Genomic DNA, 11338 nt, shown 5'->3' with positions numbered 1-11338 from the left:
ATTTCCTTGCTTTCTGTTCTTGTTATCAAATAGATTCAGTTTTTATCAATAACATGTGGAAAATTGTCTTAATTGATAATTTAAATTAGATTCAGTTTTTATCAAGACTTGGTTTAATAAGAACCAGATAATTTTTTAAAAAATTAATTCTGACTTCTCATGAAGCCAGGCATGTCGTACATTATTTGTATTTCGTTTTAAGATAATATATATCATATCCTATTATCCTTTCGCATAAAGTAACTACGAAAAGTGTTTCAAATCATATATAGTAAGTTTCTATGATATTAGAGGACTTTAAAAGTATGAACTTATGATTGAATCAAGTTTCCAGAGGATTTCGATTTCAGTCTCGATTCTAATTCCTTATTTCTAATAAATGAAACCACATCAGTAATCCTCGATTTTCGAACCAAAACACCAAACTATTTTGGTGTCCTGATCTGGTTTCAATCTAATTGCATCTTAGAAAACGAATATATATTAAGAAGTATTGCTATTGATTTTAAGTAAACATTCAATATGTAGTGAAGAAACATACTAACATTTGAACTCTAATCTCTAATAAAGAAAAAGATAAAAGAAAACAACTGCAGTAATCGGACAAGGGGGATTAAAACACCCATACAAGGAAAAGACAACCATAGTTGTTCTGTAATAGCACCAATGGACATAGGCATTCAGTAAGAATTTATGTTTAAGCTTTCTTGTATTTGTTCAGTAGTCCTACTGGGATCTTACTCACAACTTTTGCATCAAAGGCTGCGTACAGCTTCTTGATTGTCATCATCGCTTTCTCCGCTAATACCTCAACTTTGTCCTCGTACATGTCATATAAAACAGGCACCGTGTGGAGGAACACAAACACTTTGCAAAAAGAAGAAAGAGAAGTGTCAGCACCAACTACAGTAACACAAATCATAATCCATTCAGGGGAGATCAAGGAGTCATTACATATATAAACCAGTGTGACGAAGTTGCAGAAGCTGCCCACGATGGAGATAATCCACAAGACACCAATCACCTGGTAAATCAAATATCAAGTATTCAAATTGATCGATTGTGAAATATGAAAAACAAAGTGTGACGAATAGTGGGACAGAGTATAGTTGGGAGTTGGGACTTAAAGACTTGGTTCGAGTCACTCCTGGTGCTTATGCTTGTATAAAAAATATTCAAAATGCAACAACAATATATGCTCCCCAGAACCAAAGGTAACGTACTAGATCGGTTTTAATATCCAGTTTCTTACCTCAAGGAACTTCTTAAGATCCCTGACAGAAGCAATTTCTATAAAAACAGCGAGAGCATTGTTGATCTCACTGCAAAGAGCCGAAGCAACCTCAATAAATGGTTCCTGGGGAAGTCGAACTTCTGGTATATGTGACGGTTTCCTGCAAGCACACAAGAGATGATGCCACAGAACAGAACTGGAAAAGAGAACCAAAAAGAAACGAGGCAAAAAACAGAAGTCGTGGATAAACTCACTTGTTAATGATGATCGTCGCATTGGACCAAAAGAATAACATTGAGAGGGCAAGAATCGAAATGTGGCAGACCAGAGTAATCAAATAGTAATCAAGCACCGCAAAAAAGACCCAGATTGCGGTAGCAACCCCGAGTGCAGTAGCAGACATGCCTTTGTCCCTCCACATGAATAAATCAGAAGCTACAGGAAATCCAAATAAAAAAAGGTCAAATTCAATTCACATTAAATCCCACAACACACACACACACACACATATCTTTTATGAAATGAAAAACCTAACCTCCACACACTGAACATTCAAAATCAAATTTTTTTGAAAAAAAAAAAGCAATAGTTGATAGCTCAAACAAGGAAAAAAAAAACCATCATTGCTGTCAAATTAAGAGCCAAAACCAATTATACAACTTAGAAACCTAAAATAACATTGTATTCTACTGAAACTGCAGGACCTGAAAACCTCTAAACCCATAAAAATAACAAAACAGCACTTCCATCCACATATTCAAGCATATCTTGTAATCGCACAACATTTCAAACATCCCAGCAGCATTCCTCGATTCCAAACATACAAATACCACCATTAGCTTCTCTATAGAAACCCACCCAAAAAAAAAAACGATGAAATCAAAGTAGAAAACCGATCGCTACAAAGAGTACGAACTCACGTTGACCTCCAGCAAAGGCCTTATTCTCCGGTCTGTCACGGTATAAGAAGGGGTCAGTCTTAGGTTTGATGTAAGGAGGCGATCGCCCTATCTTGTCCTGGGAGCCTGAGTTGGAAGAAGCGGACGACGTGGAATGGTCCCCGGCGCTGATATTGTCGGAGATCTCATGGACCATGGACTCTCTTTCTGGGTCGGAAATCTCTTCCTGCTCCGCCATTGATGAACCGTTACTGAAGAAGAAATTATTTCGAACGGAAATTGCTGGGAGCTAAGAATAGACCAAGAGAAGAGATGGGTCAACCGCTTCGGTCAACCGTGAAATCTTGCCTCAGGTTTGGCAAACGGTAGCTCGGGTTTCGGTGGGTTCGGGTCGGGTACTTGCTTTGTCGGATAGTATTTTATACTTTTTGAAATCGAATCAATAACCTCGTCGAATATTCGATTAAGTCGGGTTCAGTTCGAGTTTAGATTTGGGTTACTTTTTTTTAAAGAAAAAAAAAATGAATAGAAACTACAAATTGATGGTCTTCTACAATCTCGAACCAAATCTCCAATTTTGAAGTTCTCTCATAGAAGAATAAAGTCATTTGTAGTCATAAACTTGTACAAGGGGTTTCTGCTCTGTCACAACACTCCCACATTAAAAGTTAAAAATCTCATATATTTAAAACTTCTCTATGTTATCATAAACTTCTTCAACTATATTTTTTATGGGTCTCACTATCAACTAACTATCTTCAACTATCTTTTTTTATTTCAAATTTCATTTTTATTTATAATTTAATTTGTATATATTATTAATTCATATGTTCAATTAAAAATTTATGATATACCAAAAAACTATAAAAATCTAGTTCGGATTATGTGAAATTTATTTTAATAAAAATTAAATTACATGGACTAAGAAAATAACATTATATAAAATGGTGAAATAAAAACAAAATACACAAACCAGAAAAATGAAAGTACAAATACAAATTCAAATGCAAATGCAAATACAAATACAAATACAAACACAAACACAAACACAAATACAAATACAAACGAAAGTAAAAGTACAAATTCAAATCAACTACATATCCCAAAATTTTAATCATTTTACAAGCATGGAGATGCACGCGAAATTGTTCCTCAGTCATTTTTGTGGTATCTTTCATGAGGATGTCACACTCCTGTTGAAATATTTCAGATTTTTTGTTTTCATTAGCAGCATTGAAACCCTCCAATTTCTTCAGTTTTTTGCTAGTGAATGCTGTTAGTTTTTCCATCACATTAGGCATGCTTTCTTTGATCACCTCTTTCAACATTGTAAACTTTGATTTACCCTTCCTCTTAGCTGTCTTTTGTCCAATTGAACGAGTGCAGACTTCATATTCATCTACATCAACACTCGTGTCTGGATTAAAAGATGATGTGTATGCTCCTGATTTAGATGTCCTTGTATTTTTTCTCAAATGATTTTCTCCTGATTGTGGAGCGTACTTCTCACATTCTCTAAAAATTCTCCAAACATGTTCGTACTTGCAAGACTTGTTTTTTTTATTACTCATCCACTCTTCGTATGCTTTGATTAATATATCATCTTCACTCCAACCGCTTGCATGATTTTTATGACACTTATTATAAATTCCACTAAACTCACTCACCAATCTGAAAGTTAAAAAAAATGTGATTTTACCTGCTTCAATTGTCTCTCCACAGTTCCAGCAGGACGATGTTCGTTGTACTCCTCTGTAATACGCTTCCAGAAAGCTTGTAGTAACCCAGATTCCATTTTAAGATAATAATATATTAAACATGATTAAGGATTAGTAATTAACCAATTTCAGGGTTCAATCGGACTTCAGAGTTAAGAATTGGACTTTCAATATTTTGAGCCAGTTCGAACGGTCCGAAGAGGACTTCGGACGATCCGAACTCAAGCACCCGGAGGCTCCGAAGAGTACATGTTGACTTTGAAGTTAAGGCATGTTCGGACGGTCCGAACTAGGATCGGACGGCCCGAACTTCCCCTATGCCAAGTAGGCAGGATTACTCAGCCTTGAGTTTTGACAAGTGTCAGACGTAGAGCAGTTCGAACGGTCAAACCTGAGTTCGGAGGCTCCGAACCCGACGTGTCTTGCATGCATGCATTGATTTGGAACGGACGCTCCGAACCTAGGCCGGGTCTTGGCCTATAAATAGGGGCCTCTGGAGTTCATTTTTGAATACGAATTCCCGAGATTCCTTCTTCAGTTATATAGTGTGAGTTATACATTTGAGGGTCCTATCGGTTATAATAGAGGTTCTGAAATAACCAAGGTGTGGTTATAGTCATCCGGGACTAGCGACTCCAAAGGGCTATCTACGGACGAAGGTACGGTCCGAAAATCTGTTTAAGTTTTGGGAGTACTTATTAGCTTAGTTAAGGCTTATAGAACTTGTATAGTGATATGGTAAACTTTTGAATATAGGCTTGGAACCTAGGATCCTACTAAATTCGAACTAGCCTAAAGGTGCGTACACATTGACTGAGATTGCCAACAAGTATACATGTTTATATGTTGCATTTATTTGGCATTATTATGTGGCATGATGTATGTTTTACCACTTTCTATACTCATATATCAGGTGCACATACACGTTGAGCCTATACCTTGTTATACCTGATTATAGAGCCGCTCAGATCTATACTCGATAGTCTGTCACTGAGAGTACCGCGATGGCGCGGACATGTATGTCTGACTACTCTGGTGTACTAGACGAGTGTGGTTGCACCCAGAGGATGATCAGTGCGGTGGCAGCACTCATGTGGCGCCGGTACTGAGCATGACTTTTCAGATGACCATTTACCAGTCATCATGTTGCATGCATTATATACATATATTTACTCATGTTTATGTACTGGACATTAGCGCTCACGTCCTAGTTGTTATCTTGGATACCCTATTCCATGGGGCAGGTCGCAGGATGGATGGAGCCGGTAGTTCGAGGCAGGACTAGGAGAGCTGGAGCTTTCAGGGGATTTATTTTAAGTTTTTTTTCGATTTGGTTGTATCACTACAGTATTAAGCCTGGACTTATTTTACTAAGTTGATATGTACCTTTTGGTTTAAGTTTTCGCACGTTTTACTCTGTTAAGTATTTTACTGTATTAAGTTGAATGCATGCTATTAGTTGCCAGTTAGTAGGTGATTCTATGCAGGGTCACTACAAAGCTTCACTTTTTTGTGCATTACCAATAATTGGATCAGTACTTACAGAAATCCATGACCTTGCGAGCACCTTGTCTTCTTCTTCTTCTTTCGATCATCTTCTTCATAGTTCGTCTCTATATTTCTATCCAAGGCAATGTCATCGAGCCCAAATTGAGACAAATGTGGAGGAAATTGAGAATCCGATACATAAGTTGGTGTTGAATTCTCTAAACTAGACCTTCTTGATTCTTCTGAAAGGAATGTGGATGTTGTTGGATTTTGAAATCCAGGAGGAGGAGGCCCTATGTCAAGTGTGTTGCTCATCATCGAAAAATACTCATGAAGGTGCATAAAATTTGGAGCTCGAGGGACATTACGCGGTTAATTGAAAATTTTTGAGGAATCTGAAAATTATGAGGATGTTGTGGTATGTATGGAATGATTGAAAATTTTGAGAGTACTGAGTAGCACGAATATTGGAATTTTGAGAAGATGAATTCTCTCCAGTATTTGAAGAGTTCAAGTAGTTCATGAAAGCTCTGATTTGATTTTCATCCATATTGAATAATTTACGAAAATAGAAAGAAATATGTAGAAGGAGATATTGTGAATGAGATGAAAAAAATGAACTTCAAATAGATATATTTATAGTTCAAAAAAAATAGTCGTTATGAATAAAATTAAAACAATAATATAATATAAACCTGGTCCCAAGATTTTCCCCACCCTTGTAATGGGGGTGGGGTTTTTAGTGGGAGGTTCATATTTTTATAAATCTCCCACTACAGGTGGTCTAAGGAGACTGTAGTTGTGCCTTATTGCACAAAATCATGCATACTTTTTACCAAAAATAATGAGCTTATCCATAAAAGTTCAAACTAATAGCCCATAAACTTTTATATTATTTAAATAAATTAATAATATTCGGGTAGTCAGGTACTCGATCTGTAATTTTCGATAGCATTTTACTACCTGAAACCGATCTAACTAAATATTAGTCGGGTTCGTTTACTACCCGAATCCGATTAAAAACCCGATTTACTTATTTTTGCACCCATTCAGGTTTGGGACGGGTTGGGTCGAAACCCGAACTACCCAATCCGATTGCCCATCCTTAGTTCTGTTTTCGAACCTCTTTCAATTCGAAGTTTTTGGGAAATTATTTATATTTGATTTATAATTATCATATCTATGACTATCAATTAAGATATCAAAGTGGGTTGGACTCGCTGGATTGACCAGTCTCACCCCGCCAAGTGGTCGGTTGCAGGGCAACCTGACAAACATAATTAAAAATTGACGGGTTGGCCCGCCTCGCGCCGCCAAATAGGCGAGTTGGGTTGATAATGTCCCAACCTGTATCAATGGTAAGCCGGCCCGCCCTGCATCATCAATCAGCGTTTTTTAGTTGGTTGCGGGTTGGCCCACTCCGCCGGCCCATTTTGACTCTTTAACTATTAGCCCTTACTGTGTCGCACATCAATTAATTTATAAAACAAGCTAGTGCTCTTGTGGATTCGTTGTGGATTCGTTGTGGATTCATGATTGTAATGTTCGATTTTTTAACTGAAAAGAAATAAAAAAAAATCAAAATGAAAAAAATTACTACTTCATTATCGATCACCCAGGGTATTTAACCTTGCAAGGTGGTCATTGCTGATTCACATGAGATTCCACGTGTCCCATGTTACTTGATTCAAAGCTGGACTTTCGCCATACAGGGTGCAGCATGGTGGTCGTTTCTCTTAGTAGCATGACGCTTATATTGTACTCCCACAACCCTGTCTTCACGGTTTATGCTGCTCTTATTTCGCTCGCCGCTATTACAGGAATCACTTTTACTTCCTTTTCCTCTGGTTACTAAGATTTAGTTCGCTAAGTTGTCTCTTGCCTGCCCATTGATTCATCAGCAGTTTCAAAGGTTGCCCATTCTAGAATAAATGTAGCATTTTAAAAAATAAATAATCATCAAAAGGTAATAAATGTTATAATTTACAAATGTAGATGATATTTGGTATAAAAAAAGATAATACAAAAGGTAAAAAAAAAACATAATTTTCGTAAACAAATAATCTCCAAATGACGATAGATGCTACAAATACGAGTTTTATTTTCGTAAAAAAAAAATATCAAATATCACAAAGATGAGTTATATTTTAGTAAACAAAAAAATCACTAAGGCGAGAATGGAATGAGCATTTCTAATCTCATTCTCTATACTCATGCTGTCATGCTTGGTTTATCATTGGAATGAGAATGTCCATTTTCATTTGAATGACTTTTTCTATGAACATGGGAATAGTTGTTCCATCCATTTTTGGATGAAATGGTCATTCCTACATCTCATTTCCATGTTTATATGCAAATATTTTTCATATTTAGATCATTTAAACTAATATTTACTTATATAATTATAACAATATATTATAATATATATATAAAATTATGTTATTATTATATTAATAATAATATTTTTGATATTACTTATTTGTATTATGATTTATTTATTATTATTATTTATAAAAGTATTAATAAAAAATATTTTTTATTTATTATAAAAATATTATTATTATTTAATATTATTTTGAAAATAATAATTAATATTATTTATTTATTTTTAAAATTTTAAAAAATAATATTATAATTGCATCTTATTATTATAATAAAATAATTATTATTATTATAAAATAAAATTTTAAATTAGTTAAACTATATAATGATAATTTTATAATAATTGATACATCTTCAATAATAATAATAATAATAAGTAGCTTATGAATAACTATTATTTTGATACATATAGTTAAAACATGATTTTTTTATTAAAAATAATTTTATTTCATTTCTTAGTCATTTCAATAGACCAATAGTTGGAATGAAATAAAACCATAATTTCATTTCCAATCTCATTCCATTCCAAAGTAAAGTTCATTCTTACTTTATTCCTTTTCAACGTACCAATCATGTTTTAGTATTTTCAAAAAATAAAAATAAAAAATCACTAACCAATTAAAAAACAAAAACCGACCTATCGAAATTCACCTTACGCTTGTATAAATAAAAGATATCTCATACTATCAAGTAACAATTTTGAAAAATAGGGTCATATATTTCCCCATAAAAAAATCATAAAAAATATTTTAATTATATAATTTATAGTTATAAAATTTTCATAACTATCATGTACTATCTATTTAAAATTCAAATAATATACGCATTATCTAAAAAAATTACATATGTATAATGTAATTGAATTAATTTATTCCTTGGAAAAATATCATCCAAACAATAGATACTAACAAAATCAGCACAAGTTTTCCTTACAAAATCATAAACATTTATGGATGTTGATCTTGGTCCTTTCTATCAATTAATAATTAAAACTAATGATAAACATGATATGCGTTAGTCATGGCTCTAAAATCGATTGAAATTTGTAAGCGTTTATGACTAAATCATAAATATCGAAACATTTGAAATTAAACTAAAAAATAAAACAAACACCAGTGATCAGAACAATGTCTTTCCTCCGTTAATGATCAACTCAACCAATTTTTGTAACTTTTAAATCTAAAACTGATAATACCAAAATATTTAAAATCGAACTGAGAAAAAATTAAAATATATGAGACTCATTCATACAACCACTTCCACCTGTATTATTCTTTAGTGGAGACCCCTTCCCCACATGATATATACGCACCACCCCACGGAAAATTTCACCCAGTAGCTTCATTCGACGCTGTCGTAACTCGTAAGCTAGTATAATGCATACTAAACTCTGTTTAAACAAGTATTTTAAAAAAAATTATAAAATATTTTAAAATTATTTTAAGAATAAATATATTCAACAACTATTTTATAAAAACAATTTACTAATTTCAAAATAATATTGTTTTTTTTGTAGTCTTCCATTCTAAAAACACATCTCAATTGCTATTTAAAAATAGCTTTAGAAAACACTTTTTAAAAATATTTTACAAAAATTTTGTTCAAATACGTAATTTAAATTTTTTTCTTATAAAACACTAAAAACATTTTAAAATACATATCCGAACGAAACTCTAATACTTCAAGGTTTGATATAATGTTAAGGGAAAACTGCAAATTTGGTCATGTATGTTTGTCATTTTGCGATTTTGGTCCTCTATGTTTTCATATTTCAGTTTTAGTCCTGTATGTTCCGTTTTTTGGCAATTTCGGTCTTTTTTATTCGAAAATACTTACGTGGCACTGTACACGTCAGCTCCACATCAGCACTGAATTGGTGTTACGTCAGCGCCACATCGGAAAAAGGACTAAAATTGCCAAAAAAATAAATATAGCGGACTAAAACTGAAATCTGAAAATATAAATGATTGAAATCGCAAAGTGACAAATATACCGAACTAAAAATGCAATTTTTCCTAAGTTAATGAACGAGTCACATGTGATAATTGTCACTTATTCAGATGAAAAAAATATATACCTAACTCATTCCTGATCATTGGATTAACCGTGGTGTATACTACCAAAGAGTACTCAAGAGGTGCATCAAACAAATCAACTCATCCCACCTTTCAAATTTACATTTAATTTACAATGACAAATTTGATTAATAATTGAACAAAAATAATATATACATATATGTATTAATGGTAGTACTGTAGTTTCATTAATGATCTGTGATCAATGTTGATGTCTCCTTAATTGGTTCCCTAATTTATCACCATACATATTATAGATACTATCATGATCAGCCCTTCGTTCAATGTCCGATTCTAAATCTTATCTAAATTTTACTACATTATTATATGAAAACAGTCTCAGATCATAGAGATTCTGGTAAGATATTCCAATCCCATTTTCCGATCTATATCACGAAATGTTTGATTCCAAATTTTGCATGCATGATCTTTATGATTCTTGAATATACCTTTCTTTTTTCTTTTCGGATTTTTCCCGTGAATCTCCGATGATTTCTCTTAATCTGTGTGTATTATTAAAAACAGGACTATCGTAAATGTCGATCGGGCAGACACCACCTCAGCCGCTGCAAAAGCCGCCGGGATACAGAGACCCCGCCGCCCCGGTCAAGCCTCCTCCGCCGCGAAAAGCGACCACCCTGCCGCCTTCGCTACAGCTCCAAAACAAGAATAACACCTTCTGCCGCAACTTCTGCTGCGGCGTCTCAATCGTCGCCGCCATCTCACTCCTCTTCCTCCTCTCTGCTCTCGGCTTTTTCTTACTATGGTTCGAGCCCCGCCTCCCCGAAATCCACCTCAAATCCATCGATTTCAAGAAATTCAACGTGGCCACGACCCCCGACGGCCTCACATTAGACGCGCAATCCGTCGTAAGCGTGGAGGTCAAGAACCCGAATTCGAACCTGCGAATGGAGTACGACAGGACGAGGATATATGTCAACGCAGTGAAAGGGGACACGAATCTGGGACAGGTGACGGTGCCTGGATTCTTGCAGGACAAGAACAACGTGACGACTTTGAAATTCAACACCAGGGCTGAGAAAGAGATTTTAGAGAGCAAAGTAGCTGAAGAGTTGAATGATGGATTCAAGAACAAGAAGCTTTTGATGAATGTTGAGATCGAGAGTGGGATTGGGATCAAGAGCAGCGGATGGGCAACCGGAACTGTCGAGGTGAAGGTTCATTGCGGCGGAGTGAGCCTCGACCAAGTTCAAGAAGGCCGAGCCGCCTCCGCGGCTCCAAAATGCCGAATCAAGATACTCGATTGGTACGTGCATAAAATTTTGTTGATAATGAATGAATATAAATGTCATCTAGTAATTAATTTTTTTCCGAGTTTTGTTCAAACTGTGTTTCGATGGATATTGCAGGGTGTACCTGAATTGAATGAATGTTTCGGCGAGCTAATTTGATACACAAGATGTGGTGTTGCTTCTATGGAAGATGTTGTGTACGTACATGGGTCAGAGTACTGTGGCCAGCGAATCCAAAATACGTTCATATTTGAATATGACTCGTACTGCAGTTTATAGATCATGTGTA

At 34.7% G+C, this 11338-nt stretch overlaps 2 protein-coding genes across 2 annotated transcripts; one reads left to right on the top strand and one right to left on the bottom strand.

Moving 5' to 3' along the window:
• Positions 1–479: 479 nt before the first annotated feature.
• LOC140883745 (reticulon-like protein B5) lies at positions 480–2532 on the bottom strand. The gene is made up of 5 exons (XM_073290328.1): positions 2155–2532; positions 1489–1669; positions 1253–1394; positions 955–1024; positions 480–867 (listed from the first exon to the last, which is right to left on the bottom strand). The coding sequence occupies exons 1-5, from the start codon at positions 2369–2371 to the stop codon at positions 698–700; spliced, it is 780 nt and encodes a 259-aa protein (XP_073146429.1). The 5' UTR covers positions 2372–2532; the 3' UTR covers positions 480–697.
• A 7784-nt stretch (positions 2533–10316) lies between these two features.
• LOC140885409 (uncharacterized) lies at positions 10317–11338 on the top strand. Its single transcript, XM_073292367.1, has 2 exons — positions 10317–11063; positions 11167–11338. The coding sequence occupies exons 1-2, from the start codon at positions 10333–10335 to the stop codon at positions 11180–11182; spliced, it is 747 nt and encodes a 248-aa protein (XP_073148468.1). The 5' UTR covers positions 10317–10332; the 3' UTR covers positions 11183–11338.

This window comes from Henckelia pumila, chromosome 2, assembly GCF_033568475.1.
Source record: "Henckelia pumila isolate YLH828 chromosome 2, ASM3356847v2, whole genome shotgun sequence".
NCBI lineage: Eukaryota > Viridiplantae > Streptophyta > Magnoliopsida > Lamiales > Gesneriaceae > Henckelia > Henckelia pumila.
This window is presented reverse-complemented; position numbering and strand designations above follow the sequence as displayed.

Bases quoted from the DNA above. Each gene is read 5' to 3' on its own strand.
- LOC140883745 (XM_073290328.1), bottom strand. From the start codon at position 2,371: ATGGCGGAGCAGGAAGAGATTTCCGACCCAGAAAGAGAGTCCATGGTC. The intron at 1,025-1,252 runs GTAAGAAACTGG...TTGATTTACCAG, and splicing joins ATCTTAAGAAGTTCCTTGAG to GTGATTGGTGTCTTGTGGAT. The intron at 868-954 runs GTAATGACTCCT...CTTTTTGCAAAG, and splicing joins CGTCACACTGGTTTATATAT to TGTTTGTGTTCCTCCACACG.
- LOC140885409 (XM_073292367.1), top strand. From the start codon at position 10,333: ATGTCGATCGGGCAGACACCACCTCAGCCGCTGCAAAAGCCGCCGGGA.